Source organism: Coturnix japonica, chromosome 12 (genome assembly GCF_001577835.2).
Source record: "Coturnix japonica isolate 7356 chromosome 12, Coturnix japonica 2.1, whole genome shotgun sequence".
Lineage (NCBI taxonomy): Eukaryota > Metazoa > Chordata > Aves > Galliformes > Phasianidae > Coturnix > Coturnix japonica.
The window spans coordinates 12786888-12806579 of record NC_029527.1 but is presented as its reverse complement, the minus strand read 5'-3'; the positions used below and the strand labels follow the sequence as shown (position 1 = coordinate 12806579).

General features: G+C 45.2%; 1 protein-coding gene across 7 annotated transcripts in view; it reads left to right on the top strand.

The window, feature by feature from the left end:
- FRMD4B (FERM domain containing 4B) overlaps positions 1-19692 on the top strand; it is a 105885-nt gene that overhangs the window by 65340 nt on the left and 20853 nt on the right. For 5 of the 7 annotated variants that reach the window (XM_015875311.2, XM_015875314.2, XM_015875312.2 and 2 more), the window contains exons 6-11: positions 3111-3167; positions 4140-4162; positions 15401-15484; positions 16626-16691; positions 17649-17706; positions 18625-18711. In XM_015875311.2, the coding sequence (XP_015730797.1) occupies positions 3111-3167; positions 4140-4162; positions 15401-15484; positions 16626-16691; positions 17649-17706; positions 18625-18711 (375 nt within the window). Of the gene's footprint in view, positions 1-2980; positions 3168-4139; positions 4163-10258; positions 14597-15400; positions 15485-16625; positions 16692-17648; positions 17707-18624; positions 18712-19692 lie in introns of those variants that run through there. The other 2 variants (XM_015875317.2, XM_015875315.2) reach the window with 2 other exon arrangements.

The window sequence follows — 19692 nt, the reverse complement described above, 5'->3', positions numbered from 1 at the left end:
GATTCCATTATCCGAATTACATGCATCTGCTTAACCTCATGCTAGTGACCTTGTTCCCACTTGGGAAACATCTAGGAAAGCCTTCCATCTTCATCTAAAACACGTGGCCACGAGAGGCTTTGCTGACCTGTCTCCCTACCCACTGAAACCTGTGCTGGAATTACCCTGCCAATTGCAGGTTTTGCATGTGAAGCTTTCTTACAGCCATTCTTCCCCATCTATTTTTGAAATTCAACCTTGCTGTTAAAGCAATGCTAAAACAGAGACCCCTGCTCGCCAGCCTTGAGGCAGAAGAATTGTTACTAAATTGAGATATTGTCTGATAGTGGAGGGAGCCCCGGTCCTGTGCTCCTGTTTGAGTGGCACATGTTGCTATGTGGATTTGCATCCAGTTAAAGGCTGTCCCAACTCCTTGACAGCCCAGGGTTGGATAACATTATAGCAGTGGCCAATTGCTGCACCAGATGGTAAATAAGGTTATATTATCATGGAAAATAATCCCAGGCTCAAAGATAATTGTTCAAGAGACTGTCACTTGTACAGCATTACTGTTAGATAAAGACAGTGCTGGGCTTTGGGATCCTTTGCTTAAAATCCCCTCTGTTGTTTAACTACTGCCTGACCACAGGCGGTGCCTTCACCTCTGTGTCCATCTTTTCTTTGACTTTAATACCTGTGAAAGTCAGGCCAGGGAGCATCATCTTACCTGCTCACACCTGAACACAGCTGCCAGGCAAATGTACCTGTAAGCAAGGGCATCATCACTGCAAAAGCCTCACCAGGAAAGCAAAGACTGAAACTCCTGAAGAAGGCAGTCCTGTTCAGCCCATTAAGTCCCTAAATGAAGTGGTTTGTGTGTTTACTTTCAGCATTCATCAAAATCCTATAGCAGCCTGCTAAAGTGACCAGAGTTTCCTCAAGCTTATATTTAGGACTAAGTAAATCAACACGTAAGAGCAGTCCCATAATTACTATTGCTAATTAGTTAATGTTTGGGATGTGCTTTGAAGATGAAAAGTGAAGGGGTGTTGGATTATTAAGTCCCAAACAGTGCTGTGATGCCAGCAGCACCTACTGCTATGGGTCAGCAGGGACTTAATGCTGAAGTGGCTCACCCAAGTGCTGCAGAGTTTTCCTTGGAGCCTGCAACAAAGAGAGAGGGCCTTTGATGTGAGAATTGCATTTGGATAGTTAAGTCTCTCCATGAATTTGTAGCAAGAAGGCAATGAGCCCCAGGTAGTCGATTCTGCCCCAGGGTAGGGAGGTGGCCTTGATGAGCTTTTACGGTCCCTTCTGGCCCTGTTTTCCCTGATTTTGTGGTCCAGAAACAGCTTTGGTGAAGTAGAGCTTGTCTTTCCTGCTCAGCAGAGCTTTCTGGGTGATGGCTTCCCTCATGTCTGTGTTCCCCATGTACTGGTGCTGGGATGACCTGATGTCCCCTCGTTGTGCTGTGGATTTATTCAGAGGCTGTTGGAGCAGGTGCAATTTAAGCTAAAAAAGGCAGCACAGATGTGCATGACAAAGCCTAACCTGATGCAGACCTGGAAGTAACAAAGTGCCTTAAAATTGCACCTACATGAAGATGGGGCTGCAAACCTTGCCTTTTCTCTTGAGCATCAACATTAAAGAGATCTGAGGGAAGGAAGGAAGGATTTGAAGCTTTTTTTTTCCCTCCTACTTTGTGATGTGCCCCTCCTCTTCTAATGAAATGTCTGGGAATGCTTTGGAGGCCACTTCTGCATAGCTGTTGCCACACCTGTTGGGAAGGGGAAATTCCTCCCAGTCTGCCCTGGTGGAGCTGCCCGGGGGAGCGCTGCTGCTGGAATGTTTTATTGACAAAGCTGGCAAAAAGCTTCCTTTCCATGAAAATTGAATTATTTGTTTGTTCACTTCTGAATTTAGTCTCTGTGGGCCAGACCTGCAGCTGTGATAAATTAACCCAGCTCCAGATGTGCCCCATATATTTAGAAACGTCATTTCCCTGTATCTGTATAAGTCTGTAGATCTTCCTGCTGCAATGGTTTGGATGCTATTTCAGCTTTGTCTCTCATTCAGCCATTGAGTTCTGGGGACAGGAGAATGTGCTGTGGTCTCAGTGGAAGGGATGTTATGTCCACTGTCTGCAATTGCAGATGGTTAACAAGAACAAATCCTTGCACAAAAACTCAAGGGATGGCTCCTGGGGGATATTTAGTCCTTTATGTGTAGTTTGCAGGATGCAATAGGTATCAGTGGTGGCTTTGGCCGCCTGAGAGTTGGGTGTGCAGGTGCATCGTGATTCTTCCAGTATTACTGCCGGTCCCACTATGGAACCAAAATGATTTCTGCTTGCAAAACTCTGTCTTGGGAAGATTGCACTGAAGATTGCAGGCTAGGAAAAGGAAAAAAAGAAAAAGAAAAAAAGACCTTTGTCTAGTGTTGACTTTTAGCATTTAACTGCAGCATTGAAATCACCAACTTTCAGGGTTGGACTCTGCCTGGTTTTGGAGAGGGGTTGAGAATGGAGATTTATAGGGTTGAGTACATGGAGTGACTCTGAGCACTGCAATAAGACATGTGTACTTGCAGGAACTGGAGGCTGTAAGATCTCCAGACTGTGTGTGGTAAAAGAAAATTAGTTATACTCGCCTCACAATTAATAACTATCATTTATCTAGCATCATGGGTGTGCGTACCACCATCAAAGCAAAGAGCTGAGGTCTCTGCCCCAGGGAGATGGCGTGCTTAAAGCCATAAATTCCTCTGGTTCACCCTCCTTTCCCTGGTTCACGGCAAGTTTGTAGTGTGTTTCGAAGTGTGCGGGATCAGGTACCTGCCTGGGTGCGTGCATTATGACAAAGCTTCAGAAAGACAACATGTGATGTCAAGAAAAAGGGGTGGGAGAGGAGCCAGGGGGAGGTGGAAACAGGCTGCGTGTGTCTGTGTACACACACTGAGTGCTCACGAAAGGAGGAGAAACGCTCCCCAAGCGGGAGTGGCGGGTGGAGGGCTGGGACAGAGCTGGGCTCCCACCCAGCTGTGCTGGCAGCCGGGCAGGACGCGGTGCTCCGCCGTGCTCTGCAGGGACAGGACGGATCCCAGCACTCACATTCTGCTCTTTCCCTACACAGGGACAGATTGAGGTCGAAAGTGAGACGGTCTTCAAGTTGGCAGCCCTAGTCCTGCAGGTAAGCTGCTCTTTGCATGTCAATGCATGGTGACTTTCTGGTATCTGTAATGCTGCTGCTTTGGTGCGTGGCAGCCCCTTGACTTGTTAGTTCAGCTGTGTGCTGCCCTGTCAGATTTATTTTCCCTTAATTTCCTTCACTCCGTGAGGACAAAGCTATGCAGCATTTGTAGTTTGTCGTCTCTGGAGTTGTTATTTTTCTCATAGGCTAGTGGGTGAAATAGGCATCTGAGCTATTTTAACTTGGTGGAGAGAATGGAAAAGGAAAAGCTCATCAAGGGAAGTAATTTACTTGGGCATATTTACGTTCAATTTATCACTTAATCTTCTAATTTAAATATATGCTGGGTATCTGAGAAGAGCGTAGTACTGCAGCTAAAGTTTCCTGTGCTGTGTTTGTTCACGTTTCCAGAGTGTATGTTCTATACCTTTGTTACTTTAGATTATATTATTTTTTTCTCCCCTTCATTGTGCTGTCCTCAGACTTAACGTTTGGCAATTTATCACTTTCTGTGCAATAAATATCTGCTTTTAAAACGTTCATTCTCCCTGCTCAACCCCCTGCCCCATTGTCACTGATAAAATGCTCAGCAAAGCTGATTTGCTTGAGCTGCACAATTCCTCCCAAAAGCCTGACCTGCTCCTAGAGCTGACCTTCAGCTTGGGCAACGAGAGAGGGAACTGTATTTCACTTCTTGGACAGTAAAAGTGACATTGGATGTGGATCTCAAAATTCATCCCCCTTCTAGAAGCACATTCATGTACAGTGTAGGTGGATAATCTACAGCTGGAAGCATGAAGGGCCAAGCTCTGTTCCTGAGTGCATGCAGGCAGCCTCTGGGCTCTGTGTGAATGTGGCTGAAGTCGGGATCCAGCCAAAAAGCTGTGGGAGTGGGGAAGCAAACAATGCTGGGAAAATTGAGGACTTTTGAAGAGATCGTGTTTTAATTCTGTCACTGTTTTTCAATTGTAGGAAGCTAAAGGGGACTATTCCAGGTAATAACATTTTTCCTTTCTAATACTAACGGGCTTGATGGATGTGTTTTGGTTGGTTTGCATTGTATTTTAAACAATCAGAAATGAGGGGTAAAGTCCAACTGAGAGCATGGACTGAAGAAAGAGAAATGCACCGCTAGGCTGAATAGAATCTGACTGCAGGGTGAGTCCTCTGGTGAACAGGCACAGGATCAAAACAACTTTCCAGGCCATCCCTCTTTGCTCTCTTCCCATCGTGTGCATGCCTGAGTGGGACAGGGAACTGCCGCCCTTTGCTCCCAGCCAGCCCATGCCTGGTGCTGCAGACCGTGCCCACCCACGGCATGTGTGGGGGACATGGAGCTACCAGCTGCCTGCCTGAGGTCAATGAGCCTCTTTCTTCTGCAGCTGCCCCCAGGCCTCCCTCAGTCCACACCTGACCCAACACTTGTGCTGAGCTGTGTGCTGTGCTGGGGCTGCACACACAGAGAGCACTTGCCCTTGGAAATTGCTTTCTGCCTGGTCACCTCCGTGCACTGGTTTGGATAGCAACATTGGGGGCTGTTGGGGGAGCTGAGGTTGTACTTAGAGCTGTTAGAGCCCAGGGAAAAGACCTTCAATTAGCAACGGCCTGCTGAGCAAACAAATTCAAAAGGTCGGTGTTGGTCGTGTTAATGTTTTACCATTTGCTGAGTTTCCATACAGTAGGATGTTATGCTCTCATTGCAGCAGCTTTCCTGCTGTGACAGACACGTTTGGAGAATGCCCAGTGAGGGGCTACCTGCTAAATGCAGGATATGAGTTGTGCCTGATGCCATAGCCCACAGCAGAGGCATCCTCTGCTCTTCTTTTAGTGTGCAGTGCCAGTGCCAGTTCTGTTCTGGCCTCTTCTCCTTGTGCCAGTCTCTCTTATGCAGAAGGACATGCTTTGTAAAGCCCATCACAGACCTCTTTGCCTTTTGTTGGTGTGCTGTCACGCCTGCAAAGAGGAAGAGATGCCCTTGTGACTAAGATCAGCTGGATGGGCTGCCTGTACAGATACTTCTGTTCCTATTCACACTGCAGACCTGCTTTGTGACCCACAGAATATTGCTTATAACCACAGTGTTCTGCCCTTCACTCCAGAAAGTCTGCTCATCTTGACTGGTTTCCTGCAGCTTCTATGAATGTGGGGACAGGGAACTCACACCACTGCAGCTCACTTGACTAGGAGCAACTTATTGAGCTGCAGTCCCAGTAGCATGGGCTGTCTTACCCTGGTATGAGCCCTCAGGAAAAGCGGTTGAAGGTTTAAAACTGTCTTTGTAGTTCAAACTTCCCTTGTGCAGGTTGAACTTAGTTCTGACTCCTTATCGTTTGCAATAAATAGGTTTGTAAGTATTGCTTCACAAGCACAAGAACTGCGTACGTGGTTATTTCACATGCCTCATCGGACAGGTCAGAAGGCGTGGTTACCTTCCAAAGTATTTAAAGAACATGGGAGGCAAGAGGTGTGCTACAAGATTGATTTCCAAGTGCAGCTCTTCTGTTGCCTTTTGCAGAAGATCATAAGCTGCAGCAATTGCTTCCACTGTATCAAAAAACAAAGTTACGCCTCCGTATCAAATGAGCATGGCCAGCTGTCCCACGCACCAGAGTGAAGGAATTTGATTTTACATAGCACAAGTGTCATTTGGACCACCAGTGTTAAAGTGTTGGCTTCATTACCAGTGTGTGTTATGAAGATGCTGTGGCTGATGACCCAGCAAACCCACCAGCACTGTCCCGCAGCCTTTCTACTCCCTGCGCAGAGCCTACCTCCCACTGTGGTGCCTTGGGTTGATGTGCTCAGTGTTGCCTATCGTTTGGCAATTCTATTTTGAATCACTTTCTGGAATGTAGCTCTTGCACCATTTCTGCTTACGTGAGAATGGAGTGATTAATTTTTTTTTATATAGGATTAGTGCTGAATTGCCTCAAGTCCTGGAGATTACCTCTCTGTCAGTTAAAGATGGGCCAGTCTGGACAGCACTGGTGATCTCTGCCTGCCTTGTGAGGAGCTTTTGTTGGGGGCACATCTCTCTTGCTGGCTCCAGGTGGGAATATGCAGGCCAGTACCAGGGCACCATAAACTCCCACAGCTCTGCAGTAACCCCTTCCTCAGATAAGGCCTTGCTGAAAGAGCACAGTAATCTCCCACAGGCTGCCTCTTGTCTTCTCGTGCTCAGTGAGTGAGCACATTCCTTGGAAATCTGTTCATTTTCAGCGAGAAAACCTGACATGTGGGCACTTGGAGATGGTAACAGCTGCTGACTTCTATGGAAGTCACCCCCCAGCCCAGTGGCACTGACAGCATGAGGATCCCAGGGCTCAGTCCTTGCAGGTGACATGTAGTGGGTCTTCCTGGCTCAGGGTCACTTACTCTGTCACTGAATGACACAAGACACACAAGTTCCACTTGGAAAAGATGTCAGCTTTGAAGACATATTGATTAACAGAAAGCTTTATGGCCTGTTAAGTACCAGCTTCAGAATGCCATCTGTGGCATGCCTAGTGCACATCATCTGGGATCGCTCTGGGTTCTCCAAGGCAGCCTAAAATTACTAGCAAAGATGGTCACATCGCACAAGTACGCACAGCAGCTCACCATGCACCCAGTTCCTGTTTACTGAACTGGTGATACTGACCACAGTCATTCATTAGCCCATCTAGGTGGTGAAGAGCAGAGGTACCCAATTTGTTCCTACGTGAAGGGCAGGGTTGGGTTTTCTCCTGGAAATCTGCAGCTGTGGTGACCCCCTGTTTTCCTGCGGGTTGGCTTGGCATACTTTGCTCGAGAGGAGGGAAGTGGTGCTTGCTCATGTCCTATATCAGTCATGAGCAGCAAACTCTTTGGCTGTTTGCTTCTCTGTTTGAAGTGAATCCCTTTCTGTCTTCTCCAGCTCTTGTATTGAGAACTCAAAGGAAAATGCACATTGTGAATGTTAGTGTAGCTTTGAAGCTCTGTGTTCCTTAAATGCAGTCATCCACTTGCATGGGTGCTGACTGGACTGGGCTCTGAGCAACCTGATTGAGCTGTAGGATCCCTGTTCCTTGTTGGAGGGTTGGACCAGATGGCCTTTAACAGACCTTTCCAACTCAAATGATTCTCTGATTTTTATGAAAAACCTGCCAAAAAAAAAAAAAAAAAAAAAAGAGAGAAAGAAACAAACAACCTGTGCCAGGCTGCACTTTATGAAAGGATTTTTAAGAGAATGAAATTCAAATTTCAGCTTCATTTATTTTTCAAAGAGACAAGACTTTATATATCGAGTGTTAACATTGTGAATAACACAGGACACCTACCTGTTTGACATGGTGTAGGGAGCCCGCTTTGGCAGGGGGGTTGGACTCGATGATCTCTAGAGGTCCCTTCCAACCCCTACAATTCTGTGATTCTGTGATTCTGACATGGTCGAATTTTGGACAGGGGAAAATCAAAAGCATTTTGTTATTTATTTTAGCAATTTTATGTGGATTGTAAAGGACCTGATCAGAGCAGTTACCAGATCAGGCTGGTGATTATTCACCTTGTTAACACTCGATATATAAAGTCTTGTCTCTTTGAAAAATAAATGATTCACTTGTGCTTTGTTTACAGAGTAAGCATCTGCCCTCATAAATAGAATACAGGATTTATTTGTAGCTTGATAATAGAGCCTATAACCAACGTTAATGACTACCCTAAAAATGCTGCACAGCTATTCCAGTACTAGAGGGGGGAGGGAAAAAAAAAATCTATTAACATCAGATCAAAATGAATTGAGAAAGTAGCTTTTAAACAAAGGTTTTCTGATAATTTTGGACCATGTTTTCCACAATAACACTTCCAGGCCTGAAACCCAGCCCTGTTCCCTAGAGGTTAATGAAGTTGCTGGAGGAGGGCTTCCATTTTCTTTAAATAGCTGACACATTCGGTTTTGATTCTGGCCTTGTGGGCTGCAAAGATAACTCCTGCCTGGTGTAACATAACACAGACTAAATAATGAATTCCTGATAGCTGACATGTGTGAGACACTGGGGTTTATCGGTATGTGGGTGATAAACGCAGCCTGCAACAGGAAGAGGTTTGTGTGCAAGATAGGCTCCCACGCTGCAGCTACAGGGAAACTGACTCGGGAGATCCTACAGTGACAAACCTCATTAAACAGAATAAGTGCTTAGTCTAGTGGCAGAAAACTGGTATCTACGATCCTAATTAAGAGTGAGCACTCCCTCTTAAGGTTTTGGGTAGTGTTTGCTTGGGAGGATGGTTATTCTGCCAGACAAACAGGAGAACATTGGTGCAAAAGTGCATGGAAATGGTGGTGTAGGCAGTGCTAGGAAGGAGCTGCTGGGTGAAGCTTCCAGCTCTGTGACAGTGTGGCACCTGCTAGCTGCAGTGCTGGCCTGCAGAGCAGCCCAGCTCTAGGAGAGGACATATTTGAGGGCTGCTGGGTCCAGCTGGCCCAGCCTGTTTTCAGAAACCTCACCATGTTTGAGTGGCCAAAGATCCAGATGTGGTCTGAGCACAGATTTGGAGCACTTCCACCAGTTGTCTCTACTTACCTGTTTGCGTCCTGGAGAGGTCTGAGAGGGCTCATAGTGGAGGTTCATAGTGGATCCACATGGTGCTTAGCCCAGGGAAGGACCCCGTTGTTGGTGTCAGCTCTGTGCCACTGTGCTGAGTGCAATCCTCTGTCAGCCCCAGAGTGTGTCCTTCCTGGCAGGAAATGGGCTGTACTGCTGGGTGCATGCACAGCCAACAGGATTCACCTCAAGGTGATCTGGTGCCTGTCATAGACACCCATTCGGTTTAGTTTGGGATTTTCTTTTTAATGCAGTTACATAGTTTAAATGCCTGTGTGATGGTATTTACAGATGCTTTCTGCAGCACAACCCACTGTTCCCAGTTGGTTGTGTCTGTGCAGCTGGGAAATCAGTGCTGAGTGTTCTGTTCTTGTGCATGCACTCACTTTGCTCCATGGCTTCTTGTTTGCTGAGTGAGTCACTGTGTATTTTGTCTTTTGGCTGTGACTCCACTCTCTGTGCACTTCTCCTTTAAATACCTCACTGGTCACTTGCCTGTGAACCATTAACTCTGTTTTGATTGTTCTCAGCAACAGGTTTTTTCTACAGGTACTACTTGTAGATTCTCCTTTTTCATGTAAGGCAGTTCTAGCTCTAGTGGGGGCTCTGTGCTGACTCTGGGCAAAAAGAGAGAGAGAAAATCCTCATTTGTTTTTTTCCTCCCTTGTGATGGCTGGGATCTACGCAGTGGTGCGTGTTCCGTGCCTAGAGGAAATGAGACGACAGCTTTTCAGCTTCAGCCTCTTGCTTTTGCAGGCTTGTCAGGCCTTCATTGTTACATGGATACTTTATTTTTCTTGTGGTTGCCCGTATCTCTGTATCAGCAGGCAGAGCTGTGATAACAGGCTGTAAGCTTTGCTGCTGCACTCAGACATGCTAAAAAGCCACAACTAATATGGATAATCTGATGGTTGTGTGAACAGGAAGAGAGAACGTGAGCAGTAGAAATAACAGCCAGTCATTGCAAGGCAGAGCTGGGGATCCTTCAAGCGTTGTAGCAGTGGTGAATAGCCATGTTTTGCTTTGCAGTGAATCCCAGCTAAAGCAGAGACATCCTGCTTTGTCTAATCTAACAGAAAACCTACAGACATGCATTGCTGGTGCAGCTGAGCATCTTTGTATGTGTGGATATGGGACAGACCTGTGGTGTTCAGCACCAGAGGGTTCAAGCTGCAGAGGGCTTTATCTTCAAAACCTGGGAAATGGTCCCTGCAAAAGGGGAATCTAAATGGTGTCTCACTGGCCAATGGAAATTTAGGTGCATCTCACTTACGTACCTGGTCTCTTATGTACTCTGAGAGGGATGTACATGTGTATAGCTGATTCAAAAGGTTATGTTTTCCTGTAATGTTTCTGCTCCATCTTTCAGAGGCCAGTGGATAGATCACCAAGCCCCCAGAACAGGTGCTGCTTTTTCAGAGGGTCAGGCAGGGCTCAGGAAGCTGAGAAATTAGCTTGAATGCTGGAGCTGGAGGTCGGATGATACAGGTGAAGCTGCTGTTGCTGGACAACATGGAAATCCCTGAGCCAGCAGCGTGGCTGCAGCATAGATGCACAGCAAGCCTCAAGCATTTGCCTGGCATTGAAAAAGCCATCTGCACTCTTTATCATGTTCCTTTTCATGTCTGAAGCTTGGAAGGTTCTTACAAATGCTCCTTCAAATACCTTTCTGAGCAGGCAGTTCTTATCTGGTATTCAAGTGGCAAACTGCAGCCCTGCATGGCAAAGCTCCCCGCTGGCCTGGGGAAGCTGTGCTCTGGCTGCCCCTGCAGATGGGAGCCCTGTATGCCCAGGCGTTCCGGGTCCCCGGTTGTCCTTCAATGGAAAAAATAACTTTCTTGAGTGTGCCAGCAGACCATAAACTGAAAGGCTGGGAAATGATGGGAAACATCTGGCATTTGTCACAAAAGAGGATTTGTCAAGGAGTGCTTTTCAAACTCCTGCTGCCAAGATCCTGCTGCTCTGACATACTCAAAAGCTGCTAAATCAATCGTCTCTCCCCTTACCTTCTCTGCTCTGCCTTCCTCCCCTTTTTTCTCTTGCACTTTTAACCCTGCTCATTAATTTATTTTTTTCCCCCTCTTGCTTTGCTGCTTTCTTCTCACACCTGTTCCTTGTAGTACATTGGGAGGCTGACCCACCTCCATTGGAGCATGCAAGGCATCCCACTCTTCCTTTCTGTTTGCTTTAAAACATAACAGAAACCTCCAAAAAATGCACCTGCTGCCACAGCAGTCCCACTGCCATGTGGTACTAGCAGCCCATGTTGCTGCCTCTCATCTCAGGTCATATGGAGAGAAACAACTTGGAGACCTTGGTGATACCACCTTAAGCCTGGCTGCTGTAGGACCAGGCAGTAGCATGGGCTATTCTTGCACACCAAGAGCATCTACTGAGTTATATTAGTAGCTCTAAGCATCTTGAACAGAGTGAGATCTTTATCTTGCATGGGATTCTGAAAAGTAGCTGCTGATTTTTGATGTGCTTTTCAGGTTAGTTCATGAAGCTGGTCAATGTTTTCTATGAACAAGGCCACTCTAAATTCCACCGACAGTGTAGCCAAAATCCACTACTAGAATAAGCCGAATGTGAAATAAAGGCCCAGGAATAATTTGCTAATGATCATGCAGAAGAATAAGAACAAGTGTTTACATGAGGATAAGAGGCTTCAAGAACAGAGGAATATCACCATACAATGAACTTTCCCCAGTGATAAATCCCTACCTTGAAAAGTGTTGTCAACACAGTTCAGCAGAGACACACACCTGCTATCACTTTAGTTAGTGAAAAAGTTGTCTGAAGTCCTGTCCTAATCAAGGTATTAACATTTACAAAGTAGATGTGGGTTGATAAATGTTATGCTATAGTCCAACAATATTGCTTTTGCTGCTGTAGGTGCGGCTATTGCTCTTCACGTTTTATGCTAACCTCATCAACCACATCTTGTTACATCTACCTCTATTGCCTTGAATTACTGTGTTAGCAACAGGCCTCAGCTGTTTGTGACAACGGAAAGCATGTGCAGCCATTAACAAATGGTCCTAATTAGTATAGATCTGTAAATCTTTGCTCGGCAGGAGTGTTGTGTCATGCAATTACAAGCAGAGAAGACGCACTTTCAGGGAGCATAAATGCCTTTGAATTTTCAGTTATGTGCTTTCAGTAATATGTGCCCGAATAGCACAACGTGGTTCCTTAGGTTTCTGGTGAGCTTTTAGAATTATACCTAAAATGTCAAGGGAAGGCTAATAGGCTGTAGGAAGCACATAGCATTGGTACTGGTTTGCTGCTAGAGATTGGGTGTGGGAACTTCTATTTGTAGTATGGCATGTGGTTAAATATTGTGACTGGTTATTTTGGAGGCAAGCTTCCCTTCAGTCTCTATACAGCTGACATTGATGAGCAGAAAATTAAACAGGATACCAAGAATGAGAGGCAAGGATCAGTGTGATGAGATTCTAATGTAGATGTTCATGATCAGTCCAAGTTCTGCTCAGTACCTGCTGTGAAAAGAGCTCCCCTGTAGAGCATGGAAAGGAAAGGGTTTGTTGGCTTGTTTTCTTTAATTCTTCTCTATAGTGGAAAAAATATTTCAGATAAGTGTTCTCCTAGATTTCCCTCTTAGGAGATAAACAAACCTTTTGCCAAAAATGTTCAGTCCTGTTGACTTTGGGCTCTTTATGCATTGGACTCACGCCATGACCCACCAGCCAAGAATCCCCTTCATGGCAGAGGTCAGATGGCACACAAGTCGGCTTTGTGTTCCCAACAGCCGGGCCTGCTGCTCTGAGGAGAATCATCACCTTTGCCCATGGCAGGAGCACCACCTGTCTGGTTGGATAGTGTGTTCAATAGGACATCTGGGCCTGGAGTGTCTGCTCTGCACTGTCTGGGTCATCTGCTGGTTGTGTTGAGGCTAAACAGGAACAGGTAATAATTCAACCTGTTGCTCCTATCTGCAGTTGTCACCTCAGAGGAACGGCTGAGACCAAGAGAGCTTGGGAAAGTGATCCTAAGGGTCATGGGGAGACGTGCTTGGTCTGCTCTCTGCAGATGGAGTGATAATGAACTCTCCTGAAGGAAGGAAGATGTCTGTTTGAGGCTTTTATTATCTGTGAAGCTGTGAATCATCCCAGATGCTAATCCTTGGGTGTGCAGTCAGCAGATCTGTGCTGTGGAGTGCCAGCCTGCTTCGGAGGCATTCAGCACACAAGGACCTGTGCCCTGTTTTCCATATCTTTCACATTTTTTTTTCTGGGATTGTTTCATGTTTAATCTTGCAGTTATGCTTCTCATAGACTTTTGGACTTCATAAATCCATTTTCATAGGGAGCAGAGTGCAGATCTGCAAGGTCAACCATTTAGGAGATTGCATCCCTTTAGCGAGAAAAGTCCCAAGAACCAACTTTGCCTCCTAAAAGAAGTGTGTTCTCTACTATTAGAAGAAACTGGATTTCCTTCATAGATTGGCAGAAGATCAGAGGAGTTCCAGCCCTTCTAAAAGTTGTCACAGCTCCCTGGACTCTTCTGCTAACAAGCTGCCCCAGGGCCCATGTTTCATGCTCGATACTGGAGGGATGGACCCCACCTTGCATCAGAGAAGTGGTGGCAGCCCCTCAGTCCAGCATATGGGACACGATGTGGCATTTCTGTGCCCAGCTGCCAGATCTGGTGACATTTCTGCAGAATTTGATGAGGATGCTGCAGACCCACAGCCTCATTTTCATCGGTACTTCTACTACTTCAGCCCTTGTTTTGGCTGGCAATGAGACTGCTGAACAGAGGACTTAGAGACCTGCTATTAAACCTCTGCTTATGAATATTAGGGGTTGAGAATCTATATTTAGAGGAGCAGTCTTTTTGTTTGGTAAAAATGAGCTGTTTTCTTATCGCTTCCTTGTGAAACTCTCTCCTACTTCACTATTTCCCTGCCAGCCCTGACTGGTTAATGCAGCCATTGCAATTATGAGTCAGGCTTTAAAAAAGCAGGAAAACTTTATTTTAATAACAAATTACCTTGAGTCAATGACTGAAGTTGGAAGGGGCTCATGAGGCCATGTAGCCCAGCCTCCTGTTCTGAGAAGGGTCAGCTATGAGATCAGAATAGGTTACTTGGGACTTTATGGGTTTTTTTGGTCTTCATTTTGGGGTAGGTTTTTATTTTTACTCTGGTTTCTGAGGCCTCAGGAGGATTCACGTCCCTACAAAACCCTGGTAATCTGCAAGCTGGGACATCATGTAGCATCTTGATCCCATCAGCAGGCTTTGAAGGGGTGAACAAAACCCCTCTGCTTGTGTGAGCACGGACTGTATAAGTGCTGAGAGAAGAAATCCTGATTTTCTGCCCAGATGTCCCTGTTCATGGCAGTTGGGTGCTGGCCAGTTTGCAAAGAAAAGTGCATATTCCTGGCTTTGCTGGCCTCCAAGCTCAGTAACAACAGCTCCTGCGTGCTAATTGACCCCTTCTTGGCAACACCATCAAAGACACTGCAGAATAACGAGGCTGTTGATTGAACTATTTCTTTGTCCCCAGGGGTGGTCCCTCTTTTAGCATTGAGGTGCATTGTCAGGATTGGGAGAGAAGCTTGGAGGGCGATTAGCCAAAAAGCTTTTGCTTATTGTGCCTACCGTGTGACATCTGCCATGAGACTGGAGGTGCGAGTGGTTTGCTGCACTTTCCTGCATCCTACAGAGCAGCTCCCATGCTGCAGCTGCCCTACAGGTGCTCACAAGGATGGGAGAATGGGTGACGCAGCTCAGAGACAATCTGTAATGCTGAAGTCTGATGGAAACAGCTCATGAGTGGGGAACCACCTTCAAGGAAAACCTGGCTGCAGAAGCTGAGGCAGATGCTGATGAACTTGACTGGTGCGTTCTTTTCTCAGAGCAGTCGTGTTCATGCTTGTTCGTGCTGCTGCAAAGGCATGCAGAAATCTTGTAGAAATGAGGCGTGCGACTTTCAGCTGATTAATTAGCAGAGCATGAAAGGAGAAAAATATTAACCATTTTACTGGTGCCCACTAATAGGTTTTAAAATGTTTTGCTGCTTGTTGTTGTTGCTTTTGTGACAAATGGCGTTTGCGTACTTCAGCAGCCTTTATTTTGTTCCAGGCTGGGCCAAAAGTCCAACATATTTGAACTTTCTGCTCAATGTGAAGCCCAGGAAAACTCCTTTCAGTAGAAATGTTTCCTAGCGTATGAACTGAAATCCTTTGTTGTGAACCAGATCAGTGTTTAACTCTGAGATCTGACAAATACCATGCTGGAATGTGTTGTCTCTTGGGGAGGGTTTTAGCTAAAGATAGAGCAAAAATAGCACTGCAAGCATTGCCTTTGGGTGAAAGCTTTCCTCCTGCAGCTGTTGAGTGTTCATTCCCTACTCAGCAAACAGAGCAAGTGTGTGCAAAATAAATATTGATACCACACTCCCGCCACAGTGGCCTGGCTGACTCCATAATCACGTGTGTGTATAATGAGTTACAACAGGAGCTTGCATGACACCACATACATCACTGTCATGTGAGAGGGCAGATAGAGTTACGTTGCTATGACGGCCTGATATGGGGCAATGCACTGTTCTTGGGGTGCACACGCAGCCCTTTCCTGTTGCTGAAACTGATGATTTGCATCTATGATTCATCAGCAGTGACTCTGTGCCTTTTTTGCCTTTAGTGATGAAAACACTCGGAAAGACTTGAAGACGCTGCCTGTCTTTCCCACCAAGACCCTGCAGGAACATCCATCACTTGCTTACTGGTGAGCTGTTTAATTCAGTTTAAATGTAAACCTTTGCTGTGGATGGCAATGACAGGACGGCTCTTAGACAGTCTTGCAAACTGTTTTTACAGTCCTCAGCCTGTGTTATAAAGGACTTCCAGTTAATCTCTTGTGTTCGAGCATTTCCAGTTTTAGGAGGTTATGAATTACACAAGAGCTGATGCAAATCCCTCACTGAAAGTTCAGTCACATTAATGAATCAGAGTAAGTGGGGGTACCACACATTAGAAAAAGCTGATCTGAACCCCAGCCAAGTCTGTGTTTGGGAAGAGCACCTTTTCAACCAACAAGCAGCAGAGCCTCTGTGGTGTGCCAGCCTTGGCTGTTGCCAGGTGCCCACCCAGCTGCACTCATTCTCCTTAACAGGCCGAGGGGAGAAGACAAAGTAGAATAGCTGGAAACAGAAAGGCAAGATCAGTTCTGTGGTGTGAACGTACTATGAAGGAAACAACGTTTGGGATGAATCAACAATATTGTTTCCTTGTAATTCATGCCCCTTATTTGGGTTTGACTCCCTCATTTATTTCATTTTTCAGGCTCGATGTGTACTTCATGTATTTTCAAGTATGCTTGTATTCTGTTTTGATTTATTTTTCACAATGAGTACTGTTGGGTTTTTCTTTGCATTCAGGTGTCTGACACTTATTTAAATGTATAATTTATGTTTCGCTTCAAACAAGGTGTTGAAGTATATAGCAGAGAAAAAAAGCAAAAATGCCATTGCTGACAAATCTTCATCTATGGAGTGCCAGGTGAAAAAGTGCACTAGAGTGAGAAACTTCCTCCTTACATATGGAACACTAACTGGCCTTTGAAGCTTTGGTTCGTTAGAACATGAGAGTGGATTTGTACAATTAGTACCATTCTTCTGCAGCAGATCTGAAACGATCTGTTAATTAGCCCAGAATGCAGTATGCAATGGTGGGGATTAAGATGCAGCTCCACGCTGCTTAATGGAGGGTGGGAAAGGAATGGGTAAGAAATAGAATGTAAGCTAGAGTGAGAAATGCACAGAGGGGCAGTTTGCTGCACACTGAGCGGGCACCAAGATATCAGCATAAGCTGCCATGTGTAGAACAGTCATTGAGCCTCTAAGTTGGTATTTGTGCCTATTTTGCAGTGAGGATAGAGTCATTGAACATTATACGCAAATAAAAGGTCTGACCAGAGGACAAGCCATTGTTCAGTGAGTATGACACTTATTGACTTGTGAAGATGATGTTTCTACCTGCTGTTTTTCTTTCCCTGAGAAGTGGCAGTGTAGGTTCTTTTGGTCCTTGTTGCTTGCAAACTTCATCTTTTATATCTATCAGATTTATTTTTTACGGAGTGATACCTAGTGAGGAAACCTGTGACAAGTTTTCTCTTTCAAATACCTCAGATATCAAAAGAAGAAACAACGTGGTCTCCATTCTGTAGCGCCTTCTCCATACCCCACTTGCTACCACTTAATTTTCACACCCAGCTCTAAGGGAAAAACCATCTTATGTTCTGTAAGGAAGGCAAACACATCTTTGTTCAAATACTCAGAATTTAGTTAATTAATATCCTCAAAAACGAGGATTTGCAGGCTGACCAAGAGGATCAAGATGACTTACATAGCCGTGTGCTGTAGACATCTTGCAGGCTTTGTCACATAGCTCAGTGCCTGCAGCTCTGTCTCAGTAGTTCAGGGGCTTCTTTCAACAGGAACAGAGGAAAAAAATCATCTGTTCAGCATATATCTGAATTACACTGTGAAACAATTGTACAACTGCATAAACAATTTCATTTGGAGGCTATCCATTTTTACCAAAGCACCATCATGAAATAATTAGAGGCAGATTTTTCCTGAAGGCTTATGTGTTCAGTGCAGAACTGGAAGCTTTGCTTTCCGTTCTCTGTATTTCTGATAAGAGATTGAATGCTTTGTTGTATGAGAAATGCCCCATTCATTTTATGTGGGCCAAAATACCGCATCTTTCCTGAGCCTGAGTCATAGTTTGTTGTTTTTTTTCTTGAAGACATAGACATTAAATCATTACAGCTTTCAAAATATGCAAATGATAAATGATATGTCCTGAATGTGTGTGTGAAAAAATATTTTAATAGATATCATTTCCTCTAGAAAAATTAATCTGATAAGCTATAAATCTGTCTACAGGTACATGAGAGTGGTAGAAGCTTTGCCAACATATGGAGTCCATTACTATGGAGTAAAGGTTAGTAAATGTCCATAGATAATGTGATTGCTTCACTTATTACACGTGATTACGTTCCTAAAGGAGCAATTTGATGATTCAGTACCTTTCTATCAAGAATTAAACCCCACATTTTTCAACCTCTTTTTGCCTCTTCAGTATTACTTTTAGCGTGTTTTCAGAGAGCAGCAAAACACTCTGATAAAGAAGATGAAGAGGAACCTCCATTCAAAACCTGCTGTAGAGCTAAATTTGTACCAGCTTAACTAAACTGGGTATCATTTCAAGATTTGAAGCAATTAATGTTTGCTGCGGGGACATTTCTAATTTAAAGAAATCGTGGAAAAGACAGCTTCTATGTGACAGGTGATCAGTATATAGAGGGGAGTAACGCTGTATAGTAGAATGGTATTTTTGGAGAATGAGGAAAATGCAACATTTATTCCCATTTGTGGAGCAGAAACTGGACAAGAATGTTTTCTTGCAGAAGAGCTCAGCAGGGGGGACGTATCTCCATGCTTTCCGTCACGGCCATGGCAGTGGTACCTGAGAAGCTGATGGTTTGCACTGTTCTGCTTCTGCAGCTGTGTCACACCTGAGTTTCGTGGATACAGTTTTTGGCCACGTTTTTTTTCTGTCCCATATCCTTCCTCCTCACAGCCACTTCTTGCAAGGAGTGACACCCATTTGTTTCAGCAGTGCTGTTACTTTTAATGTCCACTTTGCACAACCACCGCATAGTTTCTTGCCTCTGCCTGAGAAGGCAATGGAAGAAAGTTTCAACATTCACTTTAGCAATCCACTTCACACTGATTTGTTTGCAAAAAATTGTCCTTGTTCCTTACCTACCTGTACTTGTCACGTGAATGAAACAGGCTGTAATCTTGGAATTGCTTAATTCTTAAGTAGCTCTTGGTTCATGCAGGCTTCTTTTTTCAGGATAAACAAGGAATCCCTTGGTGGCTTGGAATAAGTTACAAAGGGATAGGCCAGTACGACTTACAAGACAAAGTTAAGCCCAGAAAAGTAAGTTTTTTGCATCAGATTTGTCTATTTGGGAAGGGGATGGGGGGGGGGGGTGTTGCATGCCGGGATATACTTGTTTAAGCTAATGTTTATTAAACTAGTGCACAAAATACAAAGGGCTGGAGGCAGAAGAATTTTGTTAGCACCATGGTAGTAAAATTCTGCCACCTGATACTGGAAGTTAATGTGTCACAGTGTGCAGCTTCCTTTGGGTGCTTTGTCTTGAGTTTGGTGGTCTTAGGGCATTCTCCACGGGAACCTTGGCAACCTCCAAGGATATCTGCAGAAGCATGAAGCAACTGGGCTTCTACATGTCCCAAAGTAAAGGCCTTCTGCACAGGCAGCGTTTCCTTTGGCTGTCGGAGGTGTGCTTCGTATGTGAAATGATGAACAGATGTCTGTGAAATACAAGATGAACTGGATGGAGCTGCAGGCCTGCATGGGCAACTGTATGCTTCTGTGACACGATGAATTATAAGGGGGAATTGAGAGTAAATGCCAAATCGTGGAGGTCGTTCTCCTTTTCCATTTCCCTTCTCCCCAGCGTGTCTTCTCCAGAACTCTGCCAACAATTTCAATTGTTGCTTTAAATGAAGCAGAGGGTCCCATATTCCACTGCTGGCTCCCCTCAGCCACCCATCAGTCAGCCCTGACAGGCTCTGCTGGCGGCCTTGGAAATCCATCCTGCAACTCAGGCACACGCTGTGTTGGGAACTCGCCCAGTCCTGTAGATGCATAAGTCTGACTGACACAGGGCCGAGCTCTGCAACTCTTTGAGGAGTTGGTTAATACAGTTGGTGGTGGGTAGGAGCCAGGGGTGCATGTGAGGGAACTGTGCTGCTGGGTTGGATGCGAATGGTTTCCTTCTGGTCATGTCTTTGTTGGAATGCTGAAGCTGTGAGGAGGTGCAGACATGGGGTTTTGCTGTTCTCTTTTCCCTGGAATTGTCTGGGCAGGAGTTCACATAAAGCATATGCTTCC